Source organism: Arvicola amphibius, chromosome 7, assembly GCF_903992535.2.
Source record: "Arvicola amphibius chromosome 7, mArvAmp1.2, whole genome shotgun sequence".
NCBI classification, from domain to species: domain Eukaryota; kingdom Metazoa; phylum Chordata; class Mammalia; order Rodentia; family Cricetidae; genus Arvicola; species Arvicola amphibius.
Window position 1 is genome coordinate 88,146,370 of NC_052053.1, and position 21,772 is coordinate 88,168,141.

A 21,772-nucleotide genomic window follows, 5' to 3' on the forward strand; every position below is an offset into this window, starting at 1 on the left:
ATTTTTGTTGCTACTTCATAACTAATCTTCTGTTATAAATCATAATGTAAATATCCGATATGTAGACTATCTGATAATGTGACCACTGTGGAAGGGTCATTTGATTCCCCAAAAGGGTTGTGACCCACAGGTTGAGAACCAGTGATTTAGAGTCATGAAAAATAAGTCTGGGTAGGTACATGCCCCTTTACCTGCAGATCATGTGTGGCGGCTGTGCTTGCCAGATTCCCCATTCGTCACACAGCCCAGAGCACACCTGGAGCTGCTAACTGAGCAGCACGAGCAGCAGGTCTTGCAGTACAGGATAAGTGGCATCTGCCTGATGCCACTGATTGAAAGATTGTTTTCTCCCAGCTTCCTGAAAGTGTTTCTAAAATTCTAAAACTAGTATCTTCAGTGTTTAAACTGAAAACAAAGGAGAGATGCCGCTAGCCTCTCAGAGGAAGGTGTCAGGAATAAATAACAGCTGTCAGTTCTTGAACTTATTATCCGACATGACGGGGCCATATTAAATAGTCTAGTAGGAGTTACAGCGCGCGGGGGAGGGGGGAGCTAATAACAAAACCCTCAGTAAACATGGTAAGTACTCTAACAAAGGGCTTCACAGGAAAATGATTTTGCCTGGGGAAGCATTATCCTGGTATAACTTTAGATAATTGAAATTGCTGGACTCCATTCAGAAAAAAAGGAAAATTGTCCTAGCAGTAGAGACATAAGTTCCCTTATGTCTGCTTGGTTTTTGTTGACTCCTTAGACAGGAGTTTGGGGAGCTCTTTGGTTGGGTCTGTTGTTTTGTTTAGTTTTGCCTTGCTCTGCTTTTTGAGACTCTAGTCTCAGACTCAGGCAGTTTCCTGGTGGACTTTGAAACCGTGCTGTTTTATCTTCAGAACTCAAAGTCTAAGCTAGATGCGTGTGAGTAGTCAGCCAGGCTCACCAAGTGGACGTAGCCTCAAGTCTTCCCCAGTCAGACAGCTCTGGCTCCGGTTACAGATGCCGCAGAGTGTCTCTTTGCCTTCACATTTAATGTAGCTGAAGTTTGACGTTGTTGAGTCCCTACATCACAGAAGTGTTATTTAGACTCTTGTTCTTTTGGTTTTTGTTTTTTCCAGTTTTGACTGCCATTGAAGGTACGGCACACGGGGAGCCCTGCCACTTCCCTTTCCTTTTCCTGGAGAAGGAGTATGATGAGTGCACGTCGGACGGGAGGGAAGATGGCAGGCTGTGGTGTGCCACCACCTATGACTACAAGACCGATGAGAAGTGGGGCTTCTGCGAAAGTGCGTACTGCCTAAGTGGGGCCGTGCCCTGGTGTTTTATGTCTAGGGCGGCATTCGGAAGGCGTTTTCTAGCTGTCCTTTTCCACGCGGATCAGTGTTGGTGAAATGCTCACAGCCTTAGAGAACAACTTAAGAGCTGTGAGCAGTAATATACTTATTTCAAGTGTCAGCCTTTCACATTAAGTCTACATTGATTCACAAGTAGTTCTATAAATCCTTGAGGCGGGTTATTGAACTAATTAATACAAAATAATTCATCAATAATGGAAGCTGACCATCACAGCAAAGGTTAATAGTAGTTAGAAGAACACACACACACAAAAAAAAAAATACCATCTTTAAAAGGCTTTAAGTGGACTATGCTATGTTTATGTAACACTTGACATATGTAGTATATTTAACCACCTTGTGTGTAAATGCTGCCCTCTGCTGGAAAACTGACATAGCAGTGTGGTACCAGATACCATTTCTAACATGGTGGCTGTAGCCTCCTAAGACAGCATGAAACATAGGCCATCTTCAGTCAGATGTAGGCCACTATGACTAGTTCAATATATCCAGCTTTTTTTTCTTTTTCTTTTTTTTTTTTTTTTTTTTTTTTGAGACAGGGTTTCTCTGCAGCTTTGGAGCCTGTCCTGGAACTAGCTCTTGTAGACCAGGTTGGCCTCGAACTCACGGAGATCCACTTGCCTCAGCCTCCCAATTGCTGGGATTAAAGGCGTGCGCCACCACTGCCTGGCACAGGTTTTTCTTTATTACAAAAAGAATTCATTTCTCACTGTCTTATGATGAGTTCTGTATTCTGTTTTAAAAGTTGCATTCAAGTAGCAAAATAGTTTTTTAAACCCACAGCTGTTCTGTGATTTTTTTCAGTGTTATATTAATGAGTATGAAAAATAGAAAAATAATGAGCTGGGCTGGAGATGTAGCTTGATTGATAGAGTGCCTGCTTGCCACGCACAAAGCCCTGGGATTGGTCCCCAGCACCACATACACCACATACACTAGGTGTGGTGGCACGTGCCTTAATCCTAGGACTCTGAACAGCAGGATCAAAAGTTCAAGGACATCCTTGGTTACATTGGGAGTTTGAAGCCAGCCTGGGCTATAAGAAACCCCATTCAGAAAAAGAAGAGAGAAATGACTGAACTTAAACATTGTACACTAAATTACTTCTACGCTTGGCAAAAGCCAAGGTTTAAGGTTTCAGTTATATAACTAAATGATTGTGTAATTATACAACATGTGACCTTTGGATATTATAGCAATTTCTGGTTGTTCTTCTCCAGTAGCTTTTTTGTTACTGTTTCAGCTGAACTTAGAATTTAATATGAAGTTTTAGTTTAATTGTATTTCTAAAAGTCATCATCTCTAATGCAGAAATATGCTCAAAAGCAGCTTGGTCTTGCTGTTGCTAAAAGAGACTGTGTTATTTAAAACTCTTTGTCAGGACAGGACACTTCAGCCGTTTTTAGTCATGTTTGGAAATAGCCAAAGATCGTTCTTTCTGTATGTATTCCTACCTGAAACAATGAGTGAGCTTGGCACTAGGTAAATGAAATTCATTTAACCTGCGTGTCATTTTATTGTCAGCTGAAGAAGATGCTGCAAAAAGACGACAGATGCAGGAAGCAGAGATGGTTTATCAGGCTGGGATGAAGATACTGAACGGAAGCAATCGGAAGAGCCAGAAGAGAGAGTAGGTCGCACTGTCCAGCCCGTTCTTCTCAGCACAGGCCCTGTTGCAGGAAACCTTAATGTGTTTTGGGCGGACTTTAACTCATTTGGATGAGATTGTCCATATTGACCATAACGCTGATCAGTGAGAAAAATGGCAATAGTATATTGTAGTTGGTTCTGAGAACTAAGAATGAATACGCTGTTCCGAATTCCAAAATGACATGAACAAAAGGAACTGTCACTAGATGTGTTGAATTTATTTTGTTCTACTTTGACATTTTCACCTAGAATGTTATCCTCTGAAAGAATTATAGCATTTTATGTCTGTTTGATTCCTGCTGGTTTTGTTAGTCTATGCAGAGTGAAAAAATTTTTAGTTATTTGTGTATTTACCTGGCATCATTACAATTTTCCATTACAAATCTTGTTAATCTCCTTATTAGCTTTTCAGTCATTGTTGGTGTAATTAGATAATTTCACAATGCTAGACATAAGCTAAATCAAACTCTCCAGGATATTTTCTCTATCTATAATAACATGATATAGTGGGATTAATGGGTTGGGATTTCTCACTATAAAATAAGAAAATTGCAGTCCATTTTAGTAAGGAAAATTCTTAAATGACTGTTCTGGAAACACAGCTGACTTTTTGTTTGATTGTTTCTGTTTAAAGAGCGTATCGGTATCTTCAAAAAGCAGCAAGCATGAATCACACCAAAGCCCTGGAGAGAGTGTCCTATGCTCTTCTGTTTGGTGATTACCTCACACAGAATATCCCGGCAGCTAAAGAGATGTTTGAGAAACTGACCGAGGAAGGTTCTCCCAAAGGACAAACTGTAAGTGCGGCCCCAGTGGAGGACCTCTGCACACAACACTTTGTTTTTGTGGGGTTGTTTGAGGGCGGTGTTAATGTGTGGGGGTGTTTTTGCCTGCATGAGTATCTGTGCACCACTTGTGTGCCTGGTGCCCAAGGAGGTCAGAAGAGGATGTCCAATCCCCTGGAACTAGAGTTACAGGTAGTTGTGAGCCACCAAGTGGGTTCAAGAATCAATCCCAGGTCTTCTGGAAGAGTAGCCAGTGCTCTTTCTAGCCCCCACCTCTTTTTAATTTATTCTGATAAAATGTGGATGTGTGTTTATCTATATACATGTGAGTGCAGGAGCCCAGGGACATGGATGCTGAGAATTGAACTCAGGTCTCTGAAGGAGCAACACATGCTCTTAATTGCTAAGCCATCCCTCCCATCTCTCTCCAGCATTCAGCACTTAATTCTAACAGCTATTTGTTCTCTGTGCCTTGACTTTTTCAACAATAGAAGACTGGATGACAACATATCTCTAATAACTAATTTTTTGACAGACTATTTTACTTGTTTTCTTGGATACTTATTTTCCTTCATCTAAGAACTTTTATGGTCAATGAAGATAATTTTATAGCTACATCTTACCACAAAATTTTTTGTATTTTTGCAGTATTAAATCTATAGACAGTGAAATATGAAGAGCAGTTCAATAGAACAGCAATTCTGTTTATCTGAAATTATTTCCCATAGGATTTTCTCCCAAAGTTAACCTTGATTTTTTAATGTGCGTGTTGCGGGGAGGGGGGGGGTGTGAGTGTGTGTGTGTGTGTGTGTGTGTGTGTGAGAGAGAGAGAGAGAGAGAGAGAGAGGAGAGAGAGGGAGAGAGAGGGAGAGAGAGAGAGAGAGAGAGAGAGAGAGAGAGAAAGTAGGAATGCTGGAAGTCGCCTTCATTGGCTCAGCAGTTAAGAGCACTGCCTGCTCTTCCAAAGGTCCTGAGTTCAATTCCCAGCAACCACATGGTGGCTCACAACCATCTGTAAAGAGGTCTGGTGCCCTCTTCTGGCCTGCAGACATACACACAGACAGAATATTGTATACATAATAAATAAATAAATATTAAAAAAAATAAAAAAATACATTGTTGGAATGCATGGATATTTGCGAAATTATTTTTAAAAATACATTTTCTTCTAAATTATCATTTCTACAACCTAGAAAAATGCCTGCTTTCCCCTGACCGTAATAGAATAAAGCATGTGAGAGACAGTTGTCTTGAGGCTTTATGGCAGCAGGATCATACCCATTATTGTCTGTGAATATTTCTTGGTCTCACTTTTAGTTATATAAACAGATACGGTCTTAACTGTTTTCCTTATGTCTGAAGCTTGTTCCTTTCTTGATTAAATCTGCTTCCGTTAGCTGTAAACACACATACATCATCTTCAGAGGCACTGATGTCTTTTGGCAGCACTTTTGTAGAGTCGTCCACCTCTCCAGTGTTGCTGCATTTGTACCCCTCCCCCCGGCAGCACTCTAGTACCCCCCCAGCACTCTCGTACCCCCCCCAGCACTCTCGTACCCATCCCCAGTATTCTTGTACCCTCCCCCCAGCACTCTCGTACCCACCCCCAGCACTCTTGATGTGCTCATCAAGTTTAGTTGATGCAGCGAGCAGAGCCCCAGATCAGTACTTCATGCTCGCCAGATTAGATTGAGCTCTTTTTTCTGCCTGGGTGGCTTTCTTGCAAACGGTGACTCCTGGGCAACAGTTGACCTCCTCTGCAGACAGACATATCTAGGATCATAGTCTTACCTCGCTGCAAGAGAGGCTGAAATGTGCATGAGCTCACAGACTCTACCATGCTGTCCTTACCACTGTGTGTCATCAGGATGGTGCACAGAAGAGAAGGTAGACCCTCATCAGTACATCGTTTGGTGGTGGCTTCCTCAGGAATTCATGTTTTTCAAAGCAACCCTTGACCATTTGGTGTCTCTTCATACCTGAGATTACTTCTCTTGGGACACTTGTCCTTTTTCATCCCTCTTGCAGAGAAAGAAATATGTTGATATAATAGCACAGAAGATATTTTATCTTCATAAAAAGAATGAAGAGCCACGTTTATGTGTGTTCAGCTTTGTTTTACTAGTAATGTCTTCTTAACTTTCCATTGACCTTCAAACGAAACTTAATGACTTGATTCAAGTTGTACTCAGCTAGGTGGTTTGAATGTATTGCTCTGGCTATTTTACTGAATGTCAGCATAGTTGTGGTCAAACCTTTTCATATTTAAAGATTCCTGACTCTTCTCTATGTAAAACTGTATGTTTTCACCAAAATAAGAATATTTACTTTTCCTTATTTTACCTCAGGCTCTTGGATTTCTCTACGCCTCTGGACTTGGTGTTAATTCAAGTCAGGCAAAGGTAACATTATTGAAGTTTTACTATATATTAAATTTGGAATTGAATAAGCCCTGGCCTGTGTTAACTTAGATATCTGCTATTTCACAGGCTCTTGTATATTATACTTTTGGAGCTCTTGGAGGCAATCTGATAGCCCACATGGTTTTGGTAAGTGTAAACTTTAAGACAACATACATTAAAAGTTAAAATCTGTGTTTGCAGTAGCCATAAGTTTCTGACTGAGATTTGCTTACAATCAAATCCTCAGGTGTACAGCCAACAAATTCTTGTCAATGGCTATAACACATTGAATCTACATGAATAAAAGTTTATATAAATTAGAATTGTTTATCAGAATGATTTTTTGATTGGATTATCAGAGATTTTGTATTTAAATTAATGAAGGACCTACTATGCAAAACTGTCCTATAAAGGGCCCTTGCAAGTATCTGTATATAAACTGATAACATTGATCACATACATCACTTAGTGACACAAAATCTGTCCACCAATTTCTTTTTGTGCTAAGGGCCTTAAGTATCTTATATGTTCAATTTGGGATAGGTCACATGACCTGTGATACATGATAGATATTATGTTTTAAATGAGTATAAATTCCTTGTTGCAAGAATGTAAAGACTGAACTGAGTGAGTGGACATGAAACTCAAAGCAGGAAACCGGTTCAGCACCGAGAAAGGCTCCAGATTTGGTTACTGACAAGGCAGACAAGAATAGTATAGTTTTCCAGCCATCCGGGAAATCATAGATAATTTCAAAAGTCATCACTGAGTGATTGTCAAGATCAAATTAGATGTTTAGGTAGACAGACAGGTTGAAGATAGAATGCTGGGAGTTGACAAGCAGGGCAGATAGGAATCCAGCCAAATAGCCAAGTTGTGCCCAGGAACTTGGGCCCTCTCTGTCCTGGACTTAGCCACTGAAGGAATTGAAGGAAATGGAAAGCAGAGACGCTGGGCTTCCTAAACATCTCTCCGCTCTGATTTCATTGTTGTTTTTGTTTAATCTATGGTACCACATCTCAGAGAGTAGCTGAAAACCACCTTCAGATAAATTTTTTAGGTAGTTTGGTTTTGGGGGGGGGGGGGATGAGTTGGTTTTTTGGGTTTTTTGTTTGCTTGTTTTGATGGTGTTGTTACAGTTTTTGAGACAGGAGTCTCCATAAGTAGCACTAGCTGGCCTGGAACTCCTTGGAGACTAGGCTAGTCGTAAACTCACAGAGCTCCACCTTCCTTTGCCACCATACCTAGCTCAGATAAATTTTTAAGAAATATGAAACAGTTTTGTGTGGCAAATATATATGAAATGCTTTAAATTACCAACTTTTTAAAAACAATGGCTGTAGAATCAGACCATGTTATGCATATGGCTCTATAGTAATGCAGCAAGGACTGCTAAAGCTTATGAAGTTTTGAGTCCATTCAGATTTCAGACAGCTCCTTCCTGTTCCCCCACTCCACCCCGCCCCCGTCAGTCTGTAGTCATTTGTTAGTGGTGAGAACACCTTGTTCTTGTTACGATGATGTCTAAAATAAGACTGACAGTGGTTCTGAGTGGAACTTGATGAGGACTGGCCACGCGTCATTCATGAAGTTCATGGCACTCACGTGGTTGCGCTACGAATGTTCTTGTCTCGTGCTTAGCTATAACCTGCTTGTTGGAGTGTGTGGATTGGAGGAGAGCAGAATTATAGTCTGAGTGTGGTTGGCTGTGTGTGTCACAAGAACACCCTGGTACTGTTGTCTTCTCACACAAGGTGTCTTTCAGGGTTACCGCTACTGGGCAGGCATCGGAGTCCTCCAGAGTTGTGAGTCAGCACTGACCCATTATCGCCTTGTTGCCAATCATGGTACCTGTCTTGTTTTTATCTTTCACACTCTAGAATAAAATATGTAATTAATTTCGAGTATATATATATATATATATATATATATATATATATATATATATATATATATATATGTTATGGTTGTAGTAGTTCAGATATTGTAACGACTCTTTGAATTGAACTTCCCTTTTAACTGTTCTACTTATCAAGAAAGACATTCCTTTCAGCACTTTGTTCTTAAACATTTGTAGTAGAAGTCTGGTTTATTAGTGGGTTGTTATGTAGACTGCTGCAGAAATGGTACCATTCGCGCCATGTCTGTCCACGTCTGCTTGCTGCAGTTGTGGGCCTGCTCCTCTGACTTCACCTCACATTTCCTATTTGTCCTCCTCTGTCAGTTGCCAGCGACATCTCCCTAACTGGAGGCTCTGTGGTCCAGAGAATACGGCTGCCTGATGAAGTGGAAAACCCAGGGATGAACAGTGGGATGCTGGAAGAAGATTTGATCCAGTATTACCAGTTCCTAGCTGAGAAGGGTGATGTCCAAGCACAGGTGTGTGTTAGCATCAGGCAATCCCTTGCTGTATTGTCTGCTTCATGGGGTTGGGGGGGGGGGCAAGCACCCCCATCTGTAAGTAATGTTGTCTTTGCTCTGAGTAATTATTAGCTTTGTTCTAGATCACCAGTGGATCTTTTAGAAAAAGAACGTCCCACACACTCAACACTTTTTTTCCTATTAAAATCAGCTGTTAGAGATACATGCAAATAAGTCCTAAGAATAGTTTGAAAGCTCACAGAAGGAAGTCTTAAGTTAAAACTGTAGTGAAGAGCAGATCTGAATGTTACTCGTGGAAGTTAGAATACAACTATCCTGTCCATTTTAAAAGTCTTTCTTTCACACTGGGGTATATTTTGGTTTAAATGTTTTCTGCTACTTGCTTCCTTTATCTTGCTTTTCTACATTCCTTTCCTCTGCTTTCTTGACCTTGTTTTTGGTGGTTACTGCTGCTGCCTCTCCTCCTCCATGGACCCGGACAGTTGGGCCTTCTTTGTGTTACCTAGAGATGCCCACACAGCTCCGCCTCTAGTCTGATGGATAGACACGTTACCATTTCCAGGACAACACAGAGACCGTAGACTGTGCTAAGCATGTTGACTTCTGCGTGGTTTTGTGAACCTCACATTTCTCTTTTATACAGCACATACTAGTTTAAATTTACTTGCAGATTTGTCTTTTCTTGTTTTTATTTCTTCATGTCTAAGCTTCTTGGATAATTGTCTTCATTCACTTACGAACATCCTTTAGTATTTCCTTTAGAGCATGTTCACTGAGTTAAGTATAATTCATCTAAAAACCTTTTAGGAACCAGGGAGGGTGATGCCTCGATAGATGAAGCACTTGTTGTACAAGTGTGAGGACCAGAGTTTGTGTGCCCAGAACCCACACAAATGCCAGGTGGGGGTGCTTCCTGCCTGCAGTTCTAGCTCTCAGAAGGCAGCGACAAGACCCCCAGCGCAAGCTGGCTGGCTTGGTGATCTTGTTGGTGATCTGTGGGTTCAATTGAGAGGACTTTGCCTACATGAATAAGACAGAGAGCAATTGAGGAAGAATCCGGAAACCAACTTCAGGCCTCCACCTGCACGCCTGTGCTCTTACATACATGTGAACATACATACACTCACAAACACTGCATGTGTGTACAAAAGAATGCTGTTTGCTTCATAAGAATGCTGTTTATTTTAAAGCATGCCTTTTTAGTTCTTGATAATTTTAGGATAATTAAAGCAGAATAGATACTCAGGATTATAGACTAGGTTTCTAGTCTTTTTGATTACTAAACAGAGCCTTTTTACAGCCAACTGTGGGTCTGATTTTAATTGTATGGCAGATGCTCACTTTCACATTTATATCGCTTTGTTGCTTTTCAGGTTGGTCTGGGCCAGCTGCACCTACATGGAGGGCGTGGAGTGGAACAGAATCACCAGGTAACCACCCTGTAGTGAGGCTTTTCTCCCATTGGAAATGGGAGCAAAATGGTGCTGTGTGGGTGTTCTTTATAAGTCAGGCTTACTAAACATCTGTCACAAGTGAGCTCTCAACACCTACCTGATGGCTGATAAACACATGAAAAGACGTCAGAAAGACGTGTGTGTGTGTGTGTGTGTGTGTGTGTGTGTGTGTGTGTGTGTGTGTGTGTTTCTCTGTTGTGTATGTGCAGATGCCAGTGCAGAGGCCTGCAAAGGGTGTCAGATACTCTGAAGCTGGGTGACAGGCATGAGTGCTGGGGACTGTACTCAGGTCCTGGGGAAGAATGCAGCATGTGTCCTCAATTGCTGAGCTATCTCAGATTGTACTACTTTTAAACTTAGTTCTTAGTACTGCCCAAACACATAGACACTTCTTGAAGTAGAGTAAATCTTAGACACCTTTTGGGTCTGGAGAGATGGCCAGCAGTTAAGAGTGCTTGCTGCTCTTACAGATAACCTGAGTTCTGTTCCCAGCACCCATGTCCACAGTGTAGAGCTGCCTATAACTCCAGTTCCAGAGGATCTGACAGTCTTCAGGGCCCTGCAGTTACCCACACTCAGGTACACATACCACACTCAGACACACGCACACATACTCAAAATTAAAAATTGTTTTCAAAGAGCAAAAGGAAGCCATTAAAAAAGACAACTTTTAAAGACTATAGGGCTGAGGAAGATGTTATTTATTACAAATCAGAAGCATACAACTACCCAGGCTGATACAGCTACTTACTGAGTTTTACCTGCCTTCTGTTCTAAATATGACTCATCTCTTCCCCTTTCTCCATTTTACCTGTCACTCGAGTGAGTGACCTGTCACCTGCAGTTTCTGTAAACCCAGCATCTGATCCTTTGTTCACCTAGAACTTCCCAGTGCTCTGTGCTTAAAGATTTGCCCTTTAACATGACCTCCAAGACCTCATCCCAGCCCCTACCTCTCCAGTCCCTTGCTAAGTCACAAGCACACAGAATTTTCTAAGGTCTCTGAACCTATTGAGAACCTCTTTCTCATGACTTCAATGATGTCAACCCCTCTGTCTGTGTCACCCCAGCTGCTTTGCTCATGGAGTAATTCCTACCCATCACTCCCTTAGTCCCATCCCCACTCCAGAGAAAGGTCACATATGACAAAGGATGCCTAAAAACTAGTGTTCTCTGTGATCCTTGTCCAAAGCAAATTGGTTGGTTACCTAACCTTTCTCTGTGCTACAGCGTAAGTTCAAGAGAGCACAGTCACGTCTGCCTTGCTACCACTTTATTCCAACCCCCAACAGAGCCTAGCTCGTAGGAAGTTCTCTAGAAATATGTGTCCAATCTACAAAACTCTTATTTCGCTGCCATGCCATGTCAAGTAAAGTTATTTCACCTTTAAGAATGAAATTGTCACAAAGACACTTATCACTCATGGTGCCAAGTGCCTATGGGTTTTGTTTTTTTTTTAAATCGGGCAACTGCTTGTCTCTTGGTCACTAAAATGTATGCTGCACACTGCTATTTAACAAAATAACGAGAGCACAGGATTCTGAGGTGCTTTGCCCCAGAGCTCTTACATAGTGAGAACTGGGAGTGTTCTTGCGCTTTGTACTGCTTCCCTTAAAGCAGCTCCACAGTGGGAGGATATTTAACCAGCCTCACAAGAGAAAGAGAAGTATTTTCCAACGCATGTTTGGGTTAATTCAACAAACATTTCCGTTCCTACCACGTGCCAGTCACTGCCAGGTTTTCCGAATGCAGTACTGAATGGAAAGCTTTGGTCATTGTCCTTGCTGGAGTTTCATATCCAGTGAAATATCGGTTCCTTTCTAAATGACCGCACCAACAAATAGCAAGCATTTAAAGTTGTCATGGCTGTTTCAAAGCAGAATCAAGGGCTATAATAAGGGAGGGAGATTCAGCTGTTGTGGAAGACTTCTTAAGGGAGAAGGAGGTGGCATGTTGACACTGGAGGTAGAGCCATTTCAGGATGAAAGGAACACCATGTGCCCTGGCCCTGGAGCAGAAGGGAACTGGGCTGGTATGGCCATGGTGCTGACATCATAGGACATAATGTAGTTCTGAGACAGGTGGCACTTGTTCTTACCAGCTTAACCTCTGTACTAAGGGACTCTTACAGCCAGCATGTTCAGATTTGAAAACGTTGACTTTTGCTTCCATATGGAGAATGAGTTAGTAGAATCCAAAAATACAGTCAGTCAGGGAAATCAAAGAGGAGACTATTCCAGAGGTTCATGTGAAAGAAAATTTAGTGTGTAGTAGAGCCATGGTTCCGGCAGTTAGTAGATGGATTTGACATATACTTTGTCAGTTCCGTGATTAGACTAGTTTGGCACCAGAAACAAATTTCTAAGTTGCCAGCATCTAAATGGTATGTGAAACCATGGAGTAGATAAGGCTGCTTTGAGAGCATACGTGAGAATGGTGTCACCAGGTGCCCCTTGAAGAACTTAAGTATAGAGAGCAGGTGTAGAGTAAGAACTAGCAAAGGTGGCTGCGGATGGCGCAGGTACAGATGAGATTAAGGAAGGCAGGAAAGGATGCATGTGAAGCCAAGCCTAAGGAGGGTTTCCCAGAGAGTGAGGTAGACTCCATCAGGTGCCGCAGAGAGGTGGACTGAGAGAAGAGCCCCTTTCTGAAGTAGTTGGTGGAAGGCACGCAATCTTGCAGAGTGGAGCGGAGTCCTGAGAGGACCCACTGGGAAGCTGCACTGGGAGCGAAGTCGCGAATGGGTATCCATCCCACTGAAGAGGAATGAAACTCAGGAGAAAAAGTGCATCTTGTATGGTTTTGGTAAATTTTTTATTAATAGATTAGGAGAATGTATTTGAATGAAAAGAGATTAGAAAAGATTAAATCATCAGCAGGAGTGAGGTATAACCAGAGATAAAAGATCCTTAACAAAGGTGAGCTGTGGTAGCATTGAGTTACTGGGGATGGTAATGAAGATCTTCCAGCACCAGTGGGTTTAGTTATATGACTTTAAATACAGCCAAAAACTTTCTCTAAGTAATACGAAAGGGAATTGTATTCCAGAATATGCCCAATGTCTTGGGAATGTCTGTTAGAGTATTGTTGTTGTTGTTGTTGTTTGGGTTTTTTGTTTTGTGTTGTGTTTTGTTTCGTTTCTCCCAGGAACTAGTAAAGCAGACAGTGAAGCTGCGCTGCCTAACGCTTATTACATTGCCTGTGATAAAAACGCCCTCTTACCCGGGAACTTTAGGGAACACAAGACATTTGTTTGTGGTTATAAAAACTTCTAGGTATATGCATTTCTGCTTGAAATTCTGATAACTGGATATTCTTGGTTTTTAAGCGGCTTTACTATAACGAGATCTTTTTTTTCCTGGTTTTCCTGAAATAAGTGTTTTGGTTAGAAACTAAATATTTTTATGAATTCTTCTTTCACAGAGAGCATTTGACTACTTCAACTTAGCAGCAAATGCTGGTAATTCACATGCGATGGCCTTCTTGGGAAAGGTACTGTATACCCTGCAGCTATGTCATGTAACAGCAAAATAGAATTTGCAGTGCATGTGTGTCGCGTCCTGTCTCCATACAGTGCCGTGTGAGCCCTCTCAGACCGCTTAGACATAGTGCAGTGCTGACTTCTAGGTGATTCGCTGTCTGAGCTCCTCCTACTGTACCAGGCATATGCAGTGATGGGGGCTCCGGACTGTGTTATACACGGGGTTTTGCTAAGACTCATAGTCGTCTACTTCTTTTCATGCGTGAATGAAAGCATTTTTTTGGCATTTGTCTGCAGATCTTTTCATTGTCTTAAATGTGACAGCTGTGAGCACCTTTCCGTGTAGATTTTTCTGGAGCAAGGAGCTGTTTCCATCTAAAAACTACTGAGTAGATGCCGTGTCTGGGAGGGACTCCCTTTCCATCATTTTAACATTAGTACAGGGTAACTGACAGTTGTTCATGCATAACCAGATCCTAAGGTCGGGAAGTTCAGGTGGAGTCTAAGGATTTTACAGATAAGAAAATCTCATCCAGACTTACCACACGATCACAGCTAGCTCCCTGGGAGCTGGAACATTGTGAGCAAGCGTTCCAGTGTTGTATCGTATGAACTGTGTGGGTGCTATGGTGGTGAGGATCTCAGCCTTCCAGCACCAGAACACAGGAATCTTTTTTCTTCATCTGTTTTTGATAAGAATTTAAAATAATCTTTATTTTGAACAGTTTTACTTTTTCTTTGTTAATAATTAACCCTCGATCTAAAGGCAGCCTTAGTGTTGTTTCCTTAATGTATATATGAGTGAGAAGCAATGCTGACCTTTGTTTTCCTTTCTTTGAGAGCCTTATCTGATCCTGTAACTAGTTAAGTGTTTATACATTGTTAAATAACTTTTTAGTTACATGTTTGTGTGTGTGTGCACACATAGAATATGTGTGTGTAGGTGTGTGCCTGTATATAAAGACCAGAAAATAGTCTTGGGTATCATCCACCTTATTTTTGAAACAGGCTCTCTCATTGGCCTGGAACTTAATAAATAGGCTGGATTACATACAGCATACAGAAACAAGCAAATGTAATTTTTAAAAATGTTTTAAGAGTTCTTGAGGCTTTCTATATTCAAATCTATATCTAAATCATATATTTAATAGAATATCAAATACTTAAAAATATGTAAGTATTTACCAATAAATGTTTGCTTTAAATTCTATACTTTCCTATAGAGAATTCTAAACTTTGTGGGATAAGTCCATGAGAGCTAATAAAAATGAGATGAGAAATGGAAACAAAAATGTATCTGGAGAAAGGGTAACAAGTCCACCTGAAGTTGGGGTCTTTTTTCCAGATGTATTCTGAAGGAAGCGATGTCGTGCCTCAGAGCAATGAGACAGCACTTCACTACTTCAAGAAAGCCGCTGACATGGTGAGTCTTCCCGACTCAGTGTGTTGACCCCTGTGTATGACCAGTGGTTAATGAATGGACTGTGTCGAAGGATTAATCCTGGCCAACCCATGCCCCAAGTTATTGGAAGTGCTTACATATACCTGATGAGCTAGCTGGAAAAGCCTTCCCAGTAAAAGCAGTTTCTGTTTTAGGAAATAGGTGGATGAATGTAAAGTCTGCTTAAATTTCTTTAAAGTATTTCCTAATCAGGAGAATACTGGTTTTTAGCAATGAAATTGGGAGTTGCATACCCTACCTCAGTTGTACTGCAGTTTGAAAGCTGCAAAATCCAGTTCCACCAACAACCGTGATACACAGTTTAGACTTCCATTGACCCAGGGGAAAAAAAAACATGTAAGATACTTAAGACTGTCTGCTTCCTGTGTGTGCACTGACCTCTATCCAACTATGTATTACTGTGTATGGCTGTGCATCACAGCTTCAGTTGAGTGTTTTCCTAAGGGATGCTATGACACATTTTTTTTAAATGTCATCTATCCCTTCAAGTTTAAGTGAATTCTAGAATTTTCTGTTTTGCATCTCAAAATACAGTATCATTGCTGTTGTTAGTGCATGACTCTGCTCCAAAGCGCTATCCTTCCTCTTCTCTTAGTACAGGAAGAGACCAGTGAATCAGCAACCTGCTTTTAATTCTGGTGAAATATATTAGTCATTTGTGTCATAAATTCATAGTAATGATGGTCATAAGTCAGGTCACAAATTTGATCCTGGAGTCATTTAATGTTGTAGTCTTTGATAGCCCTCTGTGTCTAAAAGTCCAGTTAAGTTTACTCTAAATGGAAGGAGGAAGATTGTTTTTATTGGAAACTAATTAAAACCTATTTCAGTATGCTTCAGATTATCTCCTCTGCAGTCATTTATCCTCCGCTGGGTTGTAATGAGCTCTTTCCCGTTGTCTGATTTCTCTGTTTTGCAGGGCAACCCCGTGGGACAGAGCGGGCTTGGAATGGCCTACCTCTATGGAAGAGGAGTTCAAGTTGTAAGTGTGTGTGTGGCACGCTGAGTTTAGGAAGCAGGCAGCCAGTGCGGGCGGGGTGGGTGGGGTGTATGTATTCCTTCAGTCCGGCGGAGCCATCATTGCAGCAAGCCCCTTCCTGCTGTCTCCGAGTTGGCTGTTCCCATGCCGTGCCTCACACCTCACCTAACTGTCTTCTTAGGCCAGCTCCATCTCTGGGACCATCTGAGGGCTAGCATTGTTTCCCATTCTCCGTGTCTGCTTTCTACACTCTGCACCATTCCCATTTCTCCAGGACTTCCTTCCTTGCCCGCTTCCTTACTCAAGGCTAAGAAGGCACTCGAGTCTCCTCTATTTAGAAGAGAGAGGCTTTCCCTTCTGCCCTTTGTTCCTTCTAGCTTCCGCCTCTCTCCTCTCAAGTCCTTCGCTGAAAGCCAAGTGTCTCCAAAGAATGAACCTTAGTAAGCCACTTTAGTTCCTAGTTGTCAGGTTTCTGTCTCATATCCAGGTCACCAGTAACCTCATAAATGTCAGTGCTATGTCTGCAAGCACTTGTTTGTCCATGGCCATTTCCTCATGGTAGATGCCCCTGAATCATGATGTTATTCTAACCAACATGCTTTTTGTGTTTGAAACTAAGAACTGGGTTTTTTTTTTAAACTTACCTATATGTATTCCCTAACATAAAAGACAGTGATATCTTTGACCCCTGATCATTAGGATACCAAAATTCAGAGTAATGTATTTTAATTTGTCCTATGGTTATATATGATCTATGGGCTCTAAGAACATAGCATCTTGTAATGTACACGGAAAGGGAACAGACAAAGAAAATTCTTTACCTAATATTAGAAAAATTAAGGTTTAAAGGGCTAAGGTGGTTAGTAAAAAGTTTTTCTTAATTCCTACTCTAGTATTCTGTTTGTGTTTATGCTTTCTGAGAGCAAACATAAATTGGTTCACAAAACTCTTACTTGCCTTTCTTCTAAATATGAGACCCTGGCTCCCTGTAACCTGAAGCATTAATAACTACTTTTTAAATCATGAAATGGTCTTTTAAGAATATGTATACTTATTCTTACAAAGAACGAGTCTCTGTACTTCCAAGGTTTTCAGTCTTTTGTGCTTTCTTACCATTTGACATCTTGTTCTGCAGAATTATGACCTGGCACTCAAGTATTTCCAGAAAGCTGCTGAACAAGGCTGGGTGGATGGGCAGCTGCAGCTTGGCTCTATGTACTATAGTAGGTATCTTTGTAGAATTAATGGTGACTATAACAGTCTAATCTAGTGTTCCACCAGATGGCACTAGATATAGAATGGGATACTCGATTTTGGTGAATTAATATTTTACCAGTTCGATGACTTATGCATCTCATTTCTCACTACAATTTATAGTAATCAACATTAATATATTAATCTGCAGTGGTGAGATTGGCATGTATCACTCTGTAAGAATTCCGACTTTCACCAGGTTTATTCCTCTTAGAGAACGTTTCTCTGCTGCATCACTAGATCCTGTGTAAGACTCTGCTCACTTTTCATTGGCTTTTGTTTCCTTTGTCTTGCAGATGGCATTGGAGTCAAGAGAGATTATAAACAGGCCTTGAAGTATTTTAATTTAGCTTCTCAAGGAGGCCATATCTTGGCTTTCTATAACCTAGCACAGATGCATGCCAGCGGCACAGGGGTGATGAGATCCTGTCACACTGCAGTGGAGGTGAGGACTTTCCTGCAGTCTGGCTGTAGGAAATGGGTTTGTCCACTGGGAAGGCCTGCCTTTTCCATTCGGGTTGCTTGACCTGATTCCGTCCACAATAGAAGCTGACTCAGCTCACTGGGATTGATATTCAGAAGGAAGAAGCTGAAGATGTATTCATTCTGTCCTCCTTACTTTTTGGTTCCTGTAATAAGCAGTGTTTGTGAAGCTGAGTGTAGGCACCAACAGTATCTGTAGCTCTCCCAGAGTATAAGATACCAAGTATCAAACTAAAGAGTACAGGAAGGAGCTATGCAAAGGACAAAGCAGCATCTCTAATCTCCAGCTTCTCTTCAGCACTCATTGGAGGGACGCTGATAATGCATAGCACGGTTTTGGAAATCTTTCTCTGCTTTATTTGGTGTCCTCACTTGTAAAATGGGGTGTTAGTAGGGCTCACCTCACGAACAACTCAGGTAGAAGGATGTGCTGAAACCTGTACTACACAGAAATACTAGAGTAGCTCCTGACCACAGTAAACCATGTGTTGGTCGCTGTTATTTTTGCAGTGTGTTTGCTTCTAAAGAGTAAGCTGCCGACAAGTCATGGAGCAGAGTTGGTCACCTACTCCTGGATGCGAGTTTGTTTTCTAGACATACATGTCGTTTGCTTTTCCTCTGTTCACAGTTGTTTAAGAATGTGTGTGAGCGAGGCCGCTGGTCGGAGAGGCTTATGACTGCCTACAACAGCTATAAAGACGGGGACTACAATGCCGCAGTGATCCAGTACCTCCTGCTGGCCGAACAGGGCTATGAAGTGGCACAAAGCAACGCAGCCTTCATCCTTGACCAGAGTAAGGTCCACGTTGGTCCTTTAGCAGGTTTTACTGCACTCAGCAATGTGTTTTCAAAATGAAAGGAATATAGAACTGTCCTTTCCTCACCCAAATCCCCAGACGCATCTCAGAATCTGGCTATGGCTAAAACCTGCTCCAGGAAGTAGCATCTTCCTGAATCAGTGATTCCTTTAAGCCCAGTATCTTCTTCTAATATTTATTTACTCTTCAGACTAGCTTAATTTCATATTTGCTGTGCTCCGTGTAGTCATTCTAGATTGCAAATGAAAACCCTTTACTCTTGTTTCATGTCTTTCCTGTAGGAGAAGCAACCATTGTAGGTGAGAACGAAACTTACCCCAGAGCATTGCTGCATTGGAACAGGGCCGCCTCACAAGGTGAGTAACTGAGGCCCCCTCCCTCTGTTGATCTTCATCTCATGAACCCTCAAAGATACCGTTGCTTACCTTGCTTGTGACAAGTCTTCATTCTTAAATGAGTAGTTGAGTTGTCTGTCTTTGACTGGACATTTCCATCACCGTCTGGTATTTAGCTTCAGGCCAGCTGATTGTATAAATGGAGAACTGAAGAATATATAATAGCATACCAGCCTGAAATGGAGAAGAACCCTTACCCTTTCCCTACTTTCTCTCGAACTTCTTTTCCTCGCCTACTCCTCTCCAGTCCTACACAGTGCTCAAGTTGAACTGTCAATTTAGACTTCAATGACATGAGAAATGGAGCATGGTCATTTAAAGGGTGGCATTAGTGAGACACAGTACCACCCACCTGGTGGACTTCTCTGTGACTGCCACATGCTTTCTGCAGAAGAGATAATGTCTGCTCTACATGCTTACTGGCTTTAGGACTTGGCTGGGGGATCCATTTAAAGCTTTTCTACTACAAATGAAAATTCTGGTGTACATAAGCCTGTTTAAAACATAAATTTGATTTGCTTTAAGCACACTTTGTTTATCAGCAGCTTTGCATTTAATTTTGTTTCAGGTTACACTGTGGCCCGAATTAAACTTGGAGACTACCACTTCTATGGATTTGGCACTGATGTGGATTACGAGACAGCATTTATTCATTACCGCTTGGCTTCTGAGCAGCAGCACAGTGCCCAAGCTATGTTTAACCTGGGCTACATGCATGAGAAGGGCCTAGGCATTAAACAGGTGAGCGTGGCGTCAAAACTGGCACCTGAGTAGCGTTGCTAAGACAAGGGGAGATGTTTGAACTGCTGTATTCCAGGCAGCGCTGCCCTGTTGCTAGCCTCTTGTTTCAGGAACTATATCCACCCTCAGTCAGCGCCATTGCTTTTGGATCATTTTGAAATGGATAAAATCTTTTCTACTGATGAACTTTTTTTTTAATGCCTCCACCTTCATTTTCTTTAGAATGGCTCTAAGCCCTTGCCTCTCTATCCCAAAAGAATTCTGAGAATATTACTACTTGTACACTTTAGATAAACACTATAATAAAAGTCCAGGTATTTAGGAAAGGAACCTGGGTTCCGCTTTTGAGAACAAGTAATCAAATACAGCTCCCAGTAACTCCCATGTGGCATGACTTTTTAAGGTGCCCTAGTCACCGTTTCCATTCCTTCCTACTTTGTGAATGAAGGAGACGTTTATACTACTGAAAACTAATTGGTGCAGCTGACCACGGTGGTACATGCTGTAATTCCAGCAAGGGGAGACAAGAGGTCAGGTCAAGGTCTTCCTCAAGAATACGCCTACTTCTGTCCAGTCTGGGCTACATGAGACCCTGCCTCAAAACAGCAGCAACCCCAAAAGTCAGTCCAATACCAAGTAAATTGCTACTGAAGTATGAAGATTGATGATTGGAAAATATAATTCAGGATGTGGTCTGATATAATTGAAATACCCTGTTAAATCATCTGTATCATAGAGTTGCATCCAAGGTCTTGAAAGATTCAGTTGTCAAAAAATGTTTAAATTGTGTATTTTTAATTGGATACTAACCATATTCTTACTATTAATTGAAAGTGCTTTTCTTTTTAATGAATAAGGACTAACTGAAAGTAACTGCTTCTGTCTAAATCTTTGTGTGGAGGATGTAATTTCTGGTGTTCTCCTTCCTTTCCCATGTGTAGTAGCATTCTGTCCTGTAAGTTTAACATTCTTCAGAGCTCCCATCATCCCTGCCCTGCGGTTCTGAATCCTGAACCCTTCATCCTGCTGTCACGGTTACTCGCTGTGTTGGTTTATTTCAGTCAGCACAAGAGCCTCCTACAGCAGCAGTGTAGCAAGGTGCCTGCCCAGACGAAGTGATCTCTGAGGTTTCCCAGCCTGGACAATAGACTGAGGAAGGACTGGGTCTGTCAGGCTGAGCCATCCTTTGTAGAGACAGATTACATGTTGACCCCAGGCATTTCTGTCTTAGAAAAACACATAGCAGAAGTTGAGAGATCCCCAAATAAATTCCCATACTTCTCTAGAAAGAACCAGCTGGAGATTCTCAAAGGTCCTACCCCAGTGAACTAAACCAGAGATTCTTACACTGGCTAAAGTATTAAGTGAAAGATTTGCTTGAAACTTAGAGGCTTTCCTTGGAAATCTCCAGGTCAGCAATATTTTGTGTCAGGTGTGTACCTGAATCCAGTGTGTCTACACATAAAATCTGACATTACATTGGAAGAAATGAGTTATATTTTCCAATTCCTGATTTTAAGTTTTTAAAATTATTTAATTACAGAAATTTTATCCAGGTAAAGCTTTGGGTTTTCCCTTAGGTAGTGGGCATTAATTTTAAGTAGAATCTTGAAAGGTAGAACAACTTTTCTGAAACAAAATAGATACTTTTTGTATATTTTGACAAGAATGAGTTTTCTTTTGTTTTCTGCATTGTAGGATATTCACCTTGCAAAACGGTTTTATGACATGGCAGCCGAGGCTAGCCCAGATGCACAAGTTCCTGTCTTCCTTGCACTCTGCAAATTGGGTGTTGTCTATTTCTTACAGTACATACGGGAAGCAAATGTAAGTGAGCTGTGTCTTTTTTTTTTTTTAAAAAAAAGTACACATTATGTCACTTTCTCGGGCCTCAAGGCTAAAAAAAAGGGGGGGTCTCCCCTTCTTCCCAGGTAAAGTGCAAATAAATTCTCCCAGTGGGGATGAGCTGTGGATAAGGCAGGCCGCAGAGTTTTCAAGTAGCACTTCCCGGTGTCCTTAGCATAAGTGCTTGTCATTGGTGCAGGTGTTTTTTTGTCCAGGGACAGCTGAGCACTAACTCAACACTTTGAAACAGTAATAAAAATTAAGTCAGGCACACCCCTGGCAGGCAGACACCAAA

General features: G+C 41.5%; 1 protein-coding gene across 1 annotated transcript in view; it reads left to right on the forward strand.

Moving 5' to 3' along the window:
• The window catches only part of Sel1l (SEL1L adaptor subunit of ERAD E3 ubiquitin ligase), a 43,271-nt gene that overhangs the window by 15,483 nt on the left and 6,016 nt on the right, over positions 1-21,772 (forward strand). Inside the window, exons 4-20 of the mRNA XM_038336154.1 lie at positions 1,110-1,277; positions 2,871-2,976; positions 3,631-3,793; positions 6,130-6,183; positions 6,271-6,330; positions 7,949-8,030; positions 8,408-8,562; positions 9,939-9,995; positions 13,443-13,511; positions 14,846-14,923; positions 15,882-15,944; positions 17,077-17,164; positions 17,492-17,640; positions 18,307-18,472; positions 18,778-18,852; positions 19,460-19,632; positions 21,331-21,459. Of these exons, the coding sequence (XP_038192082.1) occupies positions 1,110-1,277; positions 2,871-2,976; positions 3,631-3,793; positions 6,130-6,183; positions 6,271-6,330; positions 7,949-8,030; positions 8,408-8,562; positions 9,939-9,995; positions 13,443-13,511; positions 14,846-14,923; positions 15,882-15,944; positions 17,077-17,164; positions 17,492-17,640; positions 18,307-18,472; positions 18,778-18,852; positions 19,460-19,632; positions 21,331-21,459 (1,835 nt within the window). The remainder of the gene's footprint in view (positions 1-1,109; positions 1,278-2,870; positions 2,977-3,630; positions 3,794-6,129; positions 6,184-6,270; positions 6,331-7,948; positions 8,031-8,407; positions 8,563-9,938; positions 9,996-13,442; positions 13,512-14,845; positions 14,924-15,881; positions 15,945-17,076; positions 17,165-17,491; positions 17,641-18,306; positions 18,473-18,777; positions 18,853-19,459; positions 19,633-21,330; positions 21,460-21,772) is intronic.